The sequence below is a fragment of the Arachis stenosperma genome, chromosome 10 (genome assembly GCF_014773155.1).
Source record: "Arachis stenosperma cultivar V10309 chromosome 10, arast.V10309.gnm1.PFL2, whole genome shotgun sequence".
Lineage (NCBI taxonomy): Eukaryota > Viridiplantae > Streptophyta > Magnoliopsida > Fabales > Fabaceae > Arachis > Arachis stenosperma.
This window is the reverse complement of record NC_080386.1, coordinates 1,419,906-1,434,656: the sequence shown is the minus strand read 5'-3', so window position 1 is coordinate 1,434,656 and position 14,751 is coordinate 1,419,906. Positions and strand designations below refer to the sequence as shown.

The 14,751-nt window shown below is 35.5% G+C and overlaps 2 protein-coding genes across 7 annotated transcripts; one reads left to right on the top strand and one right to left on the bottom strand.

Annotated features, from left to right (window-relative positions):
• Positions 1 to 5,697: 5,697 nt before the first annotated feature.
• On the top strand, positions 5,698 to 7,163 carry LOC130957601 (chaperonin-like RBCX protein 1, chloroplastic). The gene is made up of 6 exons (XM_057884451.1): positions 5,698 to 5,955; positions 6,059 to 6,153; positions 6,391 to 6,508; positions 6,640 to 6,656; positions 6,740 to 6,802; positions 6,920 to 7,163. The coding sequence occupies exons 1-6, from the start codon at positions 5,793 to 5,795 to the stop codon at positions 6,992 to 6,994; spliced, it is 531 nt and encodes a 176-aa protein (XP_057740434.1). The 5' UTR covers positions 5,698 to 5,792; the 3' UTR covers positions 6,995 to 7,163.
• Positions 7,164 to 7,215: 52 nt separating this feature from the next.
• Positions 7,216 to 13,344, bottom strand: LOC130957600 (uncharacterized). 6 transcript variants are annotated; one of them, XM_057884445.1, is made up of 17 exons: positions 13,076 to 13,341; positions 12,850 to 12,959; positions 12,484 to 12,574; positions 12,259 to 12,385; positions 11,997 to 12,171; positions 11,517 to 11,661; positions 11,339 to 11,429; positions 10,658 to 10,716; positions 10,511 to 10,621; positions 10,002 to 10,085; positions 9,539 to 9,717; positions 8,937 to 9,065; positions 8,745 to 8,817; positions 8,390 to 8,475; positions 7,954 to 8,038; positions 7,674 to 7,799; positions 7,216 to 7,578 (listed from the first exon to the last, which is right to left on the bottom strand). In XM_057884445.1, exons 1-16 carry the CDS (start codon positions 13,163 to 13,165, stop codon positions 7,776 to 7,778), a joined length of 1,659 nt encoding a protein of 552 aa, XP_057740428.1. In that variant the 5' UTR covers positions 13,166 to 13,341; the 3' UTR covers positions 7,216 to 7,578; positions 7,674 to 7,775. The 6 variants fall into 6 exon arrangements, with proteins under 6 accessions (XP_057740428.1, XP_057740433.1, XP_057740430.1 ...); XM_057884450.1 differs by having other exon boundaries at positions 7,217 to 7,578; positions 12,259 to 12,374; XM_057884447.1 differs by having other exon boundaries at positions 7,221 to 7,578; positions 10,511 to 10,588; positions 13,076 to 13,339.
• Positions 13,345 to 14,751: the final 1,407 nt, after the last annotated feature.

The following is a 14,751-nucleotide window of genomic DNA, read 5'->3' as shown; positions in this document are numbered from 1 at the left end:
CTAGTGTTAAGAAAATTGAGAATTCTATATAGCTTGAGGGTGAAGAGAAATATCAAACATGTATATAATAAATACTATGAGTAACCTCATTAAACAAGTTCAAGTAATAATCACCTTAAATACAGAGTCAATAGGGTAGTTGTCCCCAAGTCTAGGGTCAACATATTTTAAAAGATCTTCTTTTGAGTCTGGTTGACTAAGAATTTTTTCAAACTGCAATTTTTTCCCACAAAAAAGGTGAAAATATATTGAGTGGGATGTGTGATGAGTTATAAATAATGATTAGACCAAAAAAAAAAAAGGAAAATGAAAAAACAAACCAAGGCAACTAGCACCTTTTGATTCGGTCACAATCTCATTTGTCTTGATAATAGCTTCCTTTCCGGATATCAGTTCATAGAGAACAACACCAAAAGCATATACATTTATTTCGGGGAAAACTTCACCATACTGTGCATATCTGCATAAAAAGTATGCACTTGGTCAATATATACAATAACAACAACAACAAAGTCTTGTCCCACTATGTGGGGTCGGCTACATGAATCAAACGACGCCATTGTGCTCTGTCATGTATCATGTCTACAGAGAGACCGTTTACATGTAGATCTTGTTTGACCACCTCATAAATGGTCTTCTTAGGTCTTCCTCTGCCTTTAGCCCTTTGTCTATCTTCCATCTCATCCACCCTCCTGACTGGATGTTCTATCGGTCTTCTTCTCACATGTCCAAACCACCTGAGACGCGATTCAACCATCTTTTCCACAATGGGTGCTACTCCAACTCTCTCCCTTATATCTTCATTCCTTATTTTATCCAATCGCGTATGACCACTCATCCATCTCAACATCTTCATCTCTGCCACACTCAGCTTATGTTCGTGCTCCCCTTTAGCCGCCCAACACTCCGTACCATACAGCATAGCCGGTCTTATAGCGGTGCGATAGAATTTACCTTTAAGTTTTAAAGGCACTTTTTTGTCGCATATAAAACCAGATGCACTCCGCCATTTTGACCAACCTGCTTGGATCCTATGATTTACATCCTGTTCAATCTCTCCATTATCCTGTATGATGCACCCAAGATACTTAAAACTTTTAACTTTTTCTAGAATGTTTTCTCCAATCTTCACCTCTATATTGGGGTTTTCCCTTCTCAGACTGAACTTACATTCCATATATTCTGTCTTGCTACGGCTTATGCGCAGACCATACACTTCTAAAGCTTCTCTCCATAACTCCAACTTCTTATTTAGGTCTTCCCTTGACTCTCCCATAAGGACAATATCATCGGCAAAAAGCATGCACCATGGCACAGGCTCTTGGATGTGCTCTTTGAGTACTTCCAGGACTAATGTGAAAAGGTATGGGCTTAAGGATGATCCATGGTGTAATCTTATACCAATAAGGAATTCTTCCGTCACACCACCTTGAGTCTTCACACTAGTTGTGGCCCCATCATACATGTCTTTAATTGTCCGAATATATGCAATCCTTACTATCCTATTTTCTAAAACCTTCCATAAGACCTCCCTTGGTACCCTATCATACGCTTTTTCCAAATCAATAAACACCATATGTAGGTCCCTTTTACTACTACGATACCTCTCCATCATCCTTCTTAATAGGTATATCGCTTCAGTGGTAGATCTTCATGGCATAAATCCAAATTGATTCTCTGTTACTTGTGTCTCTTTTCTCAACCTCCGTTCTATCACCTTTTCCCATAACTTCATAGTATGACTCATAAGCTTAATCCCTCTATAGTTTCCGCAACTTTGTATATCCCCCTTATTCTTGTAGATAGGTACCAAGGTGCTCTTTCTCCACTCATCAGGCATCTTCTTTGACCTTAAAAATCTCATTAAAAAGCTTGGTTAACCAGTTGATGCCTTTTTCTCCAAGACCTTTCCAAACCTCAATTGGGATAATATCAGGTCCTACTGTCCTGCCATTTTTCATCTGCTTTAAAGCCTCTTTTACCTCGAAGTCTCCAATCCTTCGATAGTAGTCAAAGTTTTGATCTTCTTCCCTTGTGCATAATCGACCAAGGCTCGGAAGAGTCTTCTGTCCCTCATTAAATAACTCGTAGAAGTAACTCTTCCACCTTTCATTAATCTTCTCCTCTTGAGCCAACACCTCTCCATCCTTATCCTTTATGCACTTAACCTGATCCAAATCTCTCGTTCTTCTTTCCCGACTCTTTGCGATTCTATATATACCTTTTTCTCCTTCTTTCGTGCCCAAAGACTGGTAGAGACCCTAATATGCTCTTGTTTTTGCTTCACTTACAGCCACTTTTGTCTCTTTCTTAGCCGCCTTATATTTTTCCCAATTATCTGCATTGCGGCATAAAGACCACTCTTTAAAGCATTCCCTTTTTATCTTTATCTTTTCTTGTATACTCACATTCCACCACCAGGACTCCTTGTCTCTTGGTCCTATTCCTTTAGATTCACCAAAACTTTCTTTTGCTATTCTTCTAATAACTTCTGCCATCTCCCTCCACATCTCTTCCGCGCTTCCATTCCCATCCCACTTTGCCTCTTCTCCTACCCGTCTTAGGAAGTTTCTTTGTTCCTCACCTTTCATCCGCCACCACCTCGTCCTTGGGTTCTTCGTATAATGTCTTTTCCTCAACTTTTGCTCAACGCGAAAATCCATGACGAGCACCCTATGTTGTGTTGTCAAACTTTCTCCCGGAATAATTTTGCAGTTAATGCAAAATTTTCGGTCGACTCTCCTCAACAAGAAGAAGTCGATTTGAGAGCTTGTCATGCCACTCTTATAGGTTATAAGATGTTCGTCTCTCTTTTTAAAACATGTATTTGCGATGAGAAGATCAAAGGTTGAAGCAAAATCCAAAATAGTTTTACCCTCGGCATTGATCACCCCGAAACCATGGCCTCCGTGAATACTCTCATATCCAGTCACTTCTCTCCCAACATGGCCATTTAAATCTCCTCCTAAGAAAATCTTATCTCCCAAAGGTATGCCTTGAACCAAACTCTCTAGATCCTCCCAAAACCTTATCTTGTGTTGTTCGTCCGAACCCACTTGCGGTGCATAGGCGCTAATCATATGGAAAGCACCTCCCTCCACCACAAGTTTGATAGAGATGATCCAATCTCCCACCCTCTTGACATTCACTACGTCCTTCTTCCACTGCTTATCCATAATTATTCCAACCCCATTCCTATTCTTCACCTTTCCTGTATACCAAAGTTTGAAACCAGAAGTATCTAACTCCCTAGCCTTTGCACCAACCCATTTTGTTTCTTGTAGGCACATAATGTTAATCTTCCTCCTTGTCATGGTGTCCACCACCTCCATGGACTTTCCTGTTAGAGTGCCTATATTCCATGTCCCAAATCTCAACCTTTTGTCACTTCGACCTTTACCTTTTACTTTGTGAACTAGCTTATTTACCCTCGTCCGTTCACGAAAACGCGAGAACCCTTACTCATTTAACACTACATCCGGGCACCGATGCAGCGGCTCTTGCTTTGACACCGTACTCGAGCTATACGACGCGTTGCTTCCGGGCAACGACCTAACTTTAGCGCAATAATGTCTTTGATTCATGTCATGGGGGTTCGGCTATATTTTTATGTTGGTTGCCGAAGACCTAACACAACCCTCCTCCTTTATCCGGGCTTGGAACCGGCTATGTACCGCAAGTGTAACATAGGCGGAGTTCACTTGGTCAATATATATAGTTAAGAAATGTTTTGTACTATTAACACACATTTTGAAACTCCAAGTGAATCAAACACCATTATCAAGCAGCCACTAATACTACCAATGTATAGTATATATTGAGAAATATATGGATAACATCAATAAACTTTTGTCTGAGTGGCCTACTTGCTAAAAGATTAATTTTAATGTACTAACAATGTAAATATTTTTGCAAATCATTTACACGATCAATATAAAAAGTAGTTATTTTTGTTGACATAAACTTATATAATTGGATATACGTGTAAAACTGTTTTATACTGATAGTGCATCAAACTAAATTCACATAGCAAAAGACTGAACATATTGAAAGAAACATAGCAGGAAAATCTATAGGTAAGGAAATTAAATGGTAAGTAAGAATCTTACTCTGGAGGCATATAGCCAAATGTACCAACAAGTCTTGTTTGTAATGAAGAGCTACTATATTCAGTCAATCTTGTTAGACCAAAATCTGCAACCAGTGACAAAGGTTGTAAACTCAGCATTTAACTTTCTGGAAATGCATATCCAAAACTATGAGTTCATGAATGAATTGTTCTTGTTTATTAATTTTACCTGAGCCGTAAATGTTGACTTAGATTGCCATTCTCAATGTATTCATAAACCAAAAATAAGGAGCCTTCAACACAATATCCTATTAAACGCGCGCACCTGCATATCATATATAAGAAAACATACACTAAAATTATGAATCCTTGCAATTTGAATAAAATGAAGCAAAAATTCATTCATACCAAGTTCAAGTGATGGACGTGTGTTAGAACCTTGAGTTCAGCAAGGAATTCTTTTGCCGCTTGCATATCCATTTTTGTGTTTATGAGAATGGAAAAAGGGTTGAGAAGTCGGAGGAATATATCCATTTTAGTATTTATATATGTTTATTTTAAAATTGGATGTTTGCTTGGAGAATATGACTACTAAAACTTCATCTAGGGGTGGCAATGAGGTGTGTTTTTGCTCTATTCGATTCCGCTCCGCCGTACAATAACCCGCATAAAATCCGTCCCGCTTCTATTTGCGGACAGTAAAATGTTGAACCCTAATCCGCCCTGCTCCTATAATTATTAAAATTTAATAAATAAAATTAAATTTCAAAATTTATATAACTATCATCACATACATAACATAAATTAAAATAAAAATTTAAATATAATACAATATTATTAATCATTTACTAATTATTTTATATATATTATACATATTATATATTAAAATTATATATATTATATATAGCGGGGCAGGTAGAGACGAATATTACCTAAATCTGATCCGTTCCGTTCCTCTCAAAAACTCACCCCGAACAAAAATGGACGGAATGGGTACCCGCATATTCGGATACCCAAGCTTCATCTGGAAAGGGAAGCAAGAGTCACTCGAAAGGGGGGTTTATCAAATGTTTAATAATACAAAAGGTTAATTAGTACAATGTAAATAAATAAAAGAAGAAAAAAAAATGTCACTTTCTGATATGCTATCAAACTATATATTATAATGAAAATGGAGATGGTAGCAAATTTCACACTTAAATCAATTAGAACTTTAAAGTTAAAGGGGATAAAAATTACTTAGTGTCACAAAGTACAGGTATATAGGAGAAATGATCTTTTGAACGCCCAGAGCCATAAGTAATAATTCTTGTTTTTTTTTTTTAACACATATATGTTACAAATATGTATTCAGTCTATAATATAGTAATTAATATTTTATATGTCTCATTTCAACCTATATACTATACTTATAATTAATCACTTTGTTCCCCCTAAAATAATATTCTATAAGAATAATGCTAGTTCTATTATTTTTGCTTGAAAATATGAAAAGACATGTTTATCCTTTGTGTCAAGCCCTTGGATGTTCTCCAATTCACAGCTGAATAGTGGGTTCCACTTTGGATGTAAAATTTGGCACTTTTCAACAGAAGCTCAAAGATATTTCCTTACGTGGATTGAACCATGTAGATATTTTTTGTTTCTCCTTATGAAGACGCCATAATAGCCCGTAACTCAAACCTCGTTCCACACCAAAAGTTAAGAATCTTTAGTAGTAACCATGGAATCTTATTATGCAACTCTAGCACTTCCTCACCTTCCAAATTCTAATTATGCCTACCCTTCATCAATGCCAAGCAGCAACAAAGTTTACCCGTTTTGGCCTTGCAAGAGAAGGAGCTCTCAATCCACACGCTTACAGTGCAGTAAGATGTTTGTACCTGGTGAGTTATATTACAACTCTCTGCTCTTCCTCTTTCTATATATATACTATATTATGTATATACCAATAGGGAATGATCCATTTGTATATATGGTGAGATGCAGGATTCGGAGAAGCTTCACCAGAACAAAAGGCTGCTAATAACCTCCACAATTTCTTTAACTACACTGCAGTTAAAATTGTTGCTGCTCAACTTGAGGTTGATAATTCCTTCTTTTAATTTGCCTTTTTTGCTAAGCTTTTGTTGGTTTTTGTTTTTGTTCTTCTTGCTTAGCTTGAGTTGATACTAAATACTTTCAGTCATGAGAAATACATCCAAGAAAGAAGGAAAAGTTTTCACTCTTTAGACGTTTAAATTTTGTAATTGTATATCATACTCTTCAGATTTTTTTTATTACAATCTCATGTGTTGAATTTTATATTAATGCCTGAGCAGAGCTACAACCCTGAAGCATACGAAGAGCTAATGGAATTTTTGAGTAGACACTCGTTGAATGATGGGGACAAATTCTGTGCTAGTATGATGAGAGAATCATCAAGACATAAGAACTTAGGTAACCACATTTACCGAGCTACTTAATCCTTAATCAATGCCAATATCTAACCTCAACATTTTTTTTTTTGTGATTGAACATACGAAATCTTGCAAACTAATGTCTTATGGATCTTCTATGTACAACAATAGCCCTACGCATAATGGAAGTGAGTACTGAACATTACTTGTCCAATTTTCACTTATCAAACTACTTTTGATGAGTACTAAATAAAATGATGATTTATTATAGGTGCGATCCGCATACTGTAAAAATGATTTTGAATGGGACAACTTGAAGCGCTTAGCTGTTAAGGTTTGTAATTCAATAACGTTTTCATTGTATTCAGAATGTTGATGATAATGCTAAAATTAACTCAACTTGCCGTATATATAAATGCAACTGATTGTTCCTGCCTTTATTGTCTTGTAGATGGTTGATGACTCTAACACGAGGCTCATGATGGATTATGTGGTAGAAACCACTCCCGTTGAAACTGAGAAGTGAATAGTCCCAACAACAATGTACAAGCTTCATTGCCTCTTATGGAATAAGAGACAGAACATTGTTAACATAAATAAACTGTGTGTGTAATAGAAAAAACTCATCCATGGTTCTCAAATGAATTGTATACGGGAGAAATAGCAAAATCATGAATTAATATCGAGTTAGATCATATAGTGTTAATTGATAATCTAACAGAATATATTATTAACCTTAGTCTAATACTTTTTTGCTTTATCAACTTTTTCATTTTTGAAGAGCCAAGACAAAAAAATGCTTTCTCTGACCAAGATTCTGCTGAACCCTTCGACCAGTTCGAATCTAACCAATTTTCCTATGTTACACTTTACATTTAATGATCTGAAACCACCAAATTGGTAACAGCAGCACACTGTTCGCTCGAGATGGTGCGTGCTGTCAGTATAGTGTTATATTGATATGAACATACATCATATAGTTTACTACATGGCTTGAGTTTTTTCTTTGTGAAGAGAACTATATAGCTTGACGTTTGCTAAGACAAGCATGAACCATTTATCATGGCCTTCTGCAATATAGCTCTCTTGCAAGAGTTGCCCCGTCATTATCTATGGCAGTATGAACAAAGAAATGTATGAAAATTTTGCAAGTAGTTTCCTCTCAAATTTTACCGCAGTATTGTATTAGATATACAATGGCGTACCTTTAATTATCTTTACATAAATCATCAACATGTGAAGATACAAGCTTCCTCATTTCTAGATTTAAATGCATTTGTTCCTAGTTTAATCCGAGAAAGCAGATTTCATTGTTTCTTGTCACTTTGTTGCTGCATATAACAGCAAAAAGGTTAAAATATATATTAGCAGTAAATGGATTCGTTTCTGCTTTCCGTACCAGAAAAGCACAAGATATTTGTGTGAAAAATGTATATCTCACATCAAACTTGAATGGAGATTAAGCAGATCAGCAGAAGGCATTACCTCAACATAGTGACGGAGATCACTTGAGGCATGAATTTCCCCATTGCTGAAATACGAATGAGCGTACTCTTCTATGTGCCCCAATCTGCAATTAGGCATTATCAGCATACACTTCAAATTTGATAATGTGAATTGAAAATTAAATTGAATTCATCTTTTCAAATTCATCCTTTTAAAGAGATTAATAACATAAGTGATCCACAATAGCATGAAATGACAATTACAGTTGTTACACCTTCTAATGGTAAGATTCTTCCCAACTCCACCAAAATAACCAAGGTGAACTTCAGGAAATTTGTCAGCTAAGCAAACAAGATTTTTCTAAACATTTATCAAAGCCCCAGAGCTACCTGATAGCGAAAAGATATAATGCTGTGTACACTTGGGTAAGAACAAAAACAGAAAAACTAGCTCCAGTGTTTACAAGAGACAGTACCTATATACATAGTTGACCATGATGCCCGCACTTTGGGAAAGGCCATTTTCAGATCGGTCTGCCATCCAGTTTATTCTTTCAACCATCTATGATATATTAAGAAGATTATGTTACTTGTGGTATGGGACAAAAAATTGCTAGATGAAATCTCCCATTTTTGGCATACAAATTATAGAGAGAAACAAATGCTAGGAAAATAACTGAGAGAATGTTTCCAATGAAAAAAAATCCAGTCAAGTCATCTGAACATATTGCAAAGCATCAAACATTGCATAGAAACTATCGGTTTCAAAGTGGATGCCATTACCAATAACAGAGAAGTTTATTGACTGTATATTACACTTGCAAGACATACCGCTCCATTTTGCAAGTGAAAATTTGCTACAGAGTCCAAAGCCTTCCCTCTTTTCTTCTCTTGCAGAATGTATCTATAATACAAAAAGAATAAAAAGTTCAGATGAACATGAATTAAGAAATATATGCATAGCTGTCTAGCTCAGCGCAAGTTTAATATGCTCTTGTTTATTTCCAATATTGCTTGCAATACCTCGCACATAAACGCATCAAAGGAGACTTTAGCACTGACACAAGTTCTGACGAATGGATCCACTTATAGGATGTAGAAGTAAGCAAGTTGAACATGGTTTCCATACCAGTTTGTCCCATTGCAAGATCCCTGAAACTCATAATGCTGTTAGTCACACTTAAGATAGATGAGAGGAGCCAGTAGAGGTTACCACTTACTAAAGTGTGTGTAACAATCAGAAATTGGTATCACTAATAGCCATGGCATGGGCATGACTATTTACAAGCACAACACATGGAGAAAAGGATCAAATATGATTATCAATTAATTGAGTTGGAATATGACATCTTCCATTATATAAAATCATGTGAGATTCTTATTTAATTTCAAAATATAGGAACCTATTGTCTGCTTACCATTATTCCGTCAAAAGAGGAGAAACAAAGAAAGCAAGAATAACACAGAACAAATGTAGTGCAGTTATCAGAACAATTTTCTTTATGCTAATGCAAGACTTCCATACAACCGGTGAGATGCCAAATAACATCTAAAAATAGCACAATTCAAAATTTCAAACAAATAGTGTAAGCTTTAGAACCACATGAGAACGGCATGTAGCTTACTTCGGTAAACTCATAAGTGCTTCTTCCTCCTCTGGCTTAAGTATCTTCTCATAGAAAGTCAAATTGGATCCCTCAGTAAGAGTTTGTGACATGTCTCCTTCAGCGAGCCTTTTTTGACATGCCAATTTGGACAAGAGCCACTGCATGAATCCTGGGATGGGACTGAGAGTTGCAAAGGTCTGCAAGCAAATATTGGTCAGCAATCTTAGATGTGGGAAGTTATGACAATATTATATTAATATGGTAAGATATTGCAGTATCCTAGAAGAAATGGTTTTTCCAAAGAATTTTCACAACATAAATGTGCACAACAACTATTGCCAATTGCATATTGTAACACACAGTAAGAAAAAAAAGAGTCCAGAATTCTGCAGCTTTGAGAGAAGGTAGAAAGTTTAATGGCTAAGATTTAAATAATTTTACCAGAAATTGTACTAATCTGCAATATTTGTAAAATACTTACAGATATATGTGGCATCTCTCTTTTCACCAGCGTTATAACACGTTTGATAAGAAACTTCCCTAGATTGATCCCTGCTAAGCCAGGCTGCAAATTCATAATTATGCCAATAAGGAATAAAATTATGTCCAACTATTTTCTTTAGGGAGTTTTTTGAAGGTCTAGTAGAGAATCTCTTCCGATGACTTAAGTTGCTAAGAACAGGGTTCTTAGAAGTTTAGTAGAAAAATCCTTTTTCTATCAGTTTTTGTTTTCGCAATAATTTTTTCATCTTTTCGTTTCCACTGTTACAGGCGAAGAAAACAGACAAGTAACCAGCTATAATTTTCAAACATAAATAAAACAAGTCAAAGAACCAAAATGGGGAATTAAATAAATAGTCGGACAAAATGCCCAAGAGTAGAGCTCACTTTCACTGGAAAAATCCTACCAAGCTTCAACATAATATAAATACAAAATTAGCTCATATATTTCTAGTAGCATTAATTTTTCACTATTTTTAATATAAGCACCTGAGTTGATGATATAGAGTAGAATAGTGCACAGGTTGCCTCACTTTCAGGTATAGGAGGACTATCCTCCAGAACATCCTGTGGTACAAAAATTTTTTGGTTACACAAGTACTGAAGAGCAGTTAGCTAGGTCCAGTTGATATTTACCTGAATAGAATGGGCAATATTCTTCAGCAGTGCAACTTCAATGAAAATTAGAGGTTCACCTGAGCAGAAAAAATAAACCAGAGCACACGAAATAATTTCACACATTAAAATCTTAGGACAAGACTACTTTTACGGTAGATTTGAGAATGTCTATTGTCAACCACTGAAATTCATTAAGTCACAAACCATCAAAGCAATCATGTAAAAATTGTAGACCATAGAAAATAAAAACAGCAAATATTAGTTTTTCAGTTTACTCGTCATCGGAATAATGAAACACATGTATTGTTCATGTAGAATCACCTTGTTAGCAAATAGCAATAGTTGTTATATCTCTTATTGTCACTAACTTGTTAAGGTGAAGCAGGTTCACGTTATTCAAAGTAAAACAATGACGGCTAACTAAGATATTAATAAAGAAATTAACTATTAGCTTCAGTAGAAATCATAAAACCATGACAACAATTTCAGTTGCAGCACTATTAGATATGCTTATATATGAAAAACTTTGGCTATCAGTCATTAGTAAAGTCTTTTCACTCTTTTGACATCATACATGAAAACTCGGTTGTTTTCAGGCTATTACAAAATCAAATTGAAGAGAAGCCAAATAGTGATGGATTCGATATAGCCAAGTATACAATTATCTTTAGTAACCAATGTTCTAGAAGAAATGCTGACCAGGAATTGCAGGATGTAAATATCCAAAACAACGACGGCCAATTCCTAGCCTTCTCTTTAGATCTAGAAGGTTGCTGATAGGGTGCACAGCCTACACGAGATATTGAAGATTATACACACGATAGAAGATAAGAGGTGCACTAAATAAAAATTCAAGGAAATGAAAAGGAGAAGGTACTTCGTATGCAACAATTTTCTCCAGAAGAGAAGCAGGATCATCCCATGTAATTTGGTGAAGCTCTAAGGTAGCAGGACTAAGCCACGTACTCAGTTTCTCGTGTAAATAAGAATCTAATGCTCTCAGAGATGCAATATTTTCCTCTCTGTACAGTGGAAGAATTGATTCATCATATTCAAAGTTTTGGAAAAGTAAAGATGAACGCTTATCTTCTCTCTCTATATATATATCTCTGTATCCCTCTCCTTTTTTTATTATTATTATTATTTTTTTTTGTGAAACATGAAACGAACTGTAAATTGATTTTACAAGGCCAAGTACTGAATTCTCTAACATGGAATCCACTAAATTTAATAGAAGCAGCATACAAAGAAGATTTGTTTATTTACTCCTACTGTCATTTCAAGATAACTAAATTGAAGGAAATAGAGACACTATAAAGTGGCTAACAAAATCATTCGGCATAAGCCATAACCTTACGTGAGAATACATAGGATATCAGCCCGAAGGATGGACAAGAACCTCAACCCTCCAGGATGAGTGTTGAGGCGCTCAAAAAGGACTTCATAAACTGGCTTAAGTGCATGCCTCAAGTTTCGCTCAATGCGATAGAAAGAAGCAAACAAGCCTTCTTCTTCACTCACTTGAGCTTTGTCTGAAAAACCATATCACACAATTGATTCTCTTACAACACGAGTTTGAAAGCAATAATGCAGAGAGTTACACACACAAAATCACTCACCAGCAGGAAGTTCAAGTGCAAGGTACTGTTTTATCAGTTCACGAACCTGTGACCTATTGAGATCATACTCCCTAGCAAGGAGTAGGAGCAACTTGCGACGGTTTTCATGAGAGAAACTAAAATAGCCCTACATTATTGTCAGCTTATGGAAATTGAATAAGCAATGATATTAAGAGAATTGCATAAAGAAAGTTCCATACCACTGAAACCTAAGATCATACTTACCTCTGAGAAGTTATTAAGCGCATCATCTAGAAATTCCGTCTTGTTCATTGACACCGCAGAGTCCATTGAGGCACGGACATGCATAAACTCTCTACAACCAAGCAAAGATAAACAGAAACGAAATGAAACCAATAAGTTTTACTACATCTTCTTAGATCATTGACAAGTCCATGCAACTAGGCAGGATCGACTATAGAAATAGATGGATCCGACAACACAAATTATACACTTATCAATAGAAATTGTTACATATAAAACGATAGATGTATTAAAATATTCAGAACTTTAACAACACAAAAATCATCAATTATTAATAAGGAGAGTATAGATCGACGCATTATACAGAGAGAAAATGAAACTAGAAACCTCTCAGAACTGCCGGAGCCATTAGAAGCTGAATTTTCTTCTCTCGAAGCACCTCCAGCTGATTGGCCTTCTCGGGAATTCCGTTGCCGCTGCATTTGCTTCACGGCGTTCTGTTGTGCATTCATCAGAAACAAACAAACGAATCAAATTCTAGCCGAAAACAATCGAATAACATGAAATCGAAAATCTGCAATAAAGAAAGAAACTAAGAGTTGAAATCACTAACGGTTAGAGAGAGAGGAGAGACAGAATGGTTGGAATTACTGTTAGGCCTCATTCTGGCGCGCATCAAGATGGACAAAGCTTTTTTGCTCATTGATTCCTCTCTGCTTAGTCCCTATTTATTTCTTTCGAGAAATGCGTGCGTTTTGGTGCGCTTCCAAATCTCAAAAAACTAACTAACCTGCCACCTTTCCCTTTTCCCTTTCGGATTGTTTTCTTACAACATTTATTTTTGCAATTAAAACTTTTTGTGATTTTTCGTTCCCACGTTTATCTGGGCGTTGCTTGCAATTGCAGTCCATTCCCAACATCTTTTTAATTTGCTTTGGGGTCCACACCACAATTAACATCTCCGGATTTGAATCCTCTCAAGTTTCAATTTTATTTAAGAGAATAAAGTGTGATTTTTTATCATTAATTTCATAGGTGGGATCAAAAATAAATATAAAAGAGAAACTATTCAAAAGTAGAAGATCATATTTACTTTCTAAAGTGAAATTCAAACTTTTTTTTTTGTGCACTAAATTTTTTTTATGACATAATGGGCCATAGGCCCAAATAAGAGAAAACACACGAACAAAACAAAAACATAACACATACAAAACGAAACAACTCTGACCAAAGAAAAAGAAAACAAAGAAGTCTTACTAGCTATTTGAATTTTTTATTTTTTGATTTTGGTCTTACTGCAACGTCTAATGGGCTTCTACGCTCAGAGCCGATTGATGTTTTGGGTTTCGAATTAAATGTATTGACACAAATTCAAGTGTGTTGGGTTAGTTTAGCGGATAATTTATAGTTCTTTAAATTAGTGTCGAAGATTTAAATTCCACACATGCGTAACCTATTTTTTAATTGTAAATCCTTAGATAGAGTTCTTATTCGGGACAAATTAGTCATTGCTTATTACTGGATTTACATAATACCAATGGATAAAATATTTTAAAGGAAAGTACTAGGGGAACAATGAAAATTTTGAACAACATGAACAACTACCAATCAAATGAAAATATACTACACCCTAATTTAATGCTACTAATCAAATTTACTCTTTTAACCTTATTAATTCACATTGTTTACACATTGTTCAAAAATCTTGTTTGTTATCTATACTTTTCCTATTTTAAAATAAATCTGCATGTGCTCTTTTATTAAATGCTTCTAATACAAGGTTGTGGTGTATAGAGCAGTGAATTTTTTATTATAATACATAAGAAGCTGCAGAAGGCATAATAATGATTCTATCAAAATAAATGATCTTTGGCATGGCAATCTGGGTTGACGCTTTTGTAAATACAATTGCAGACTGTCCTACTTAAGCACTGGCCACTTGCGATCCCCAAGTTACTTGAATATTTCTGATCACACAATGAAGAACAATGCGGAATAGTGCATACATCAATGGGTATTTTCGCTTGACATTGAGTTAGACGTTGTGCCTCTACTAACCCACCATCTGCAACAATAAAATAGGATTATTTGTTATTAAAAAAAAATTCTAGAACACATGACAAGGATGAATCATGAATAGATAGATGATAAGCAATGCTACTTAGTAGTACATACCAGAAACAAAAAAGAGAACAACAAACAAAACAATAAGAGAAGCGGACATAATTTGATTTCTCATTATTTTCTGTGTCACGAGAAATATTTGTATAGAATTATTAGTCGTGTCTG

Excerpts from the sequence above, each read along its gene's own strand:
- LOC130957601 (XM_057884451.1), top strand. The coding sequence starts at position 5,793 with ATGGAATCTTATTATGCAACTCTAGCACTTCCTCACCTTCCAAATTCT. Across the intron at positions 6,154-6,390 it reads TTGTTGCTGCTCAACTTGAG|AGCTACAACCCTGAAGCATA; the intron begins GTTGATAATTCC and ends ATGCCTGAGCAG. Across the intron at positions 6,803-6,919 it reads TGAAGCGCTTAGCTGTTAAG|ATGGTTGATGACTCTAACAC; the intron begins GTTTGTAATTCA and ends ATTGTCTTGTAG.
- LOC130957600 (XM_057884445.1), bottom strand. The coding sequence starts at position 13,165 with ATGAGCAAAAAAGCTTTGTCCATCTTGATGCGCGCCAGAATGAGGCCT. Across the intron at positions 12,575-12,849 it reads GGCTCCGGCAGTTCTGAGAG|AGAGTTTATGCATGTCCGTG; the intron begins GTTTCTAGTTTC and ends GCTTGGTTGTAG. Across the intron at positions 7,800-7,953 it reads ATCTCCGTCACTATGTTGAG|CAACAAAGTGACAAGAAACA; the intron begins GTAATGCCTTCT and ends TGTTATATGCAG.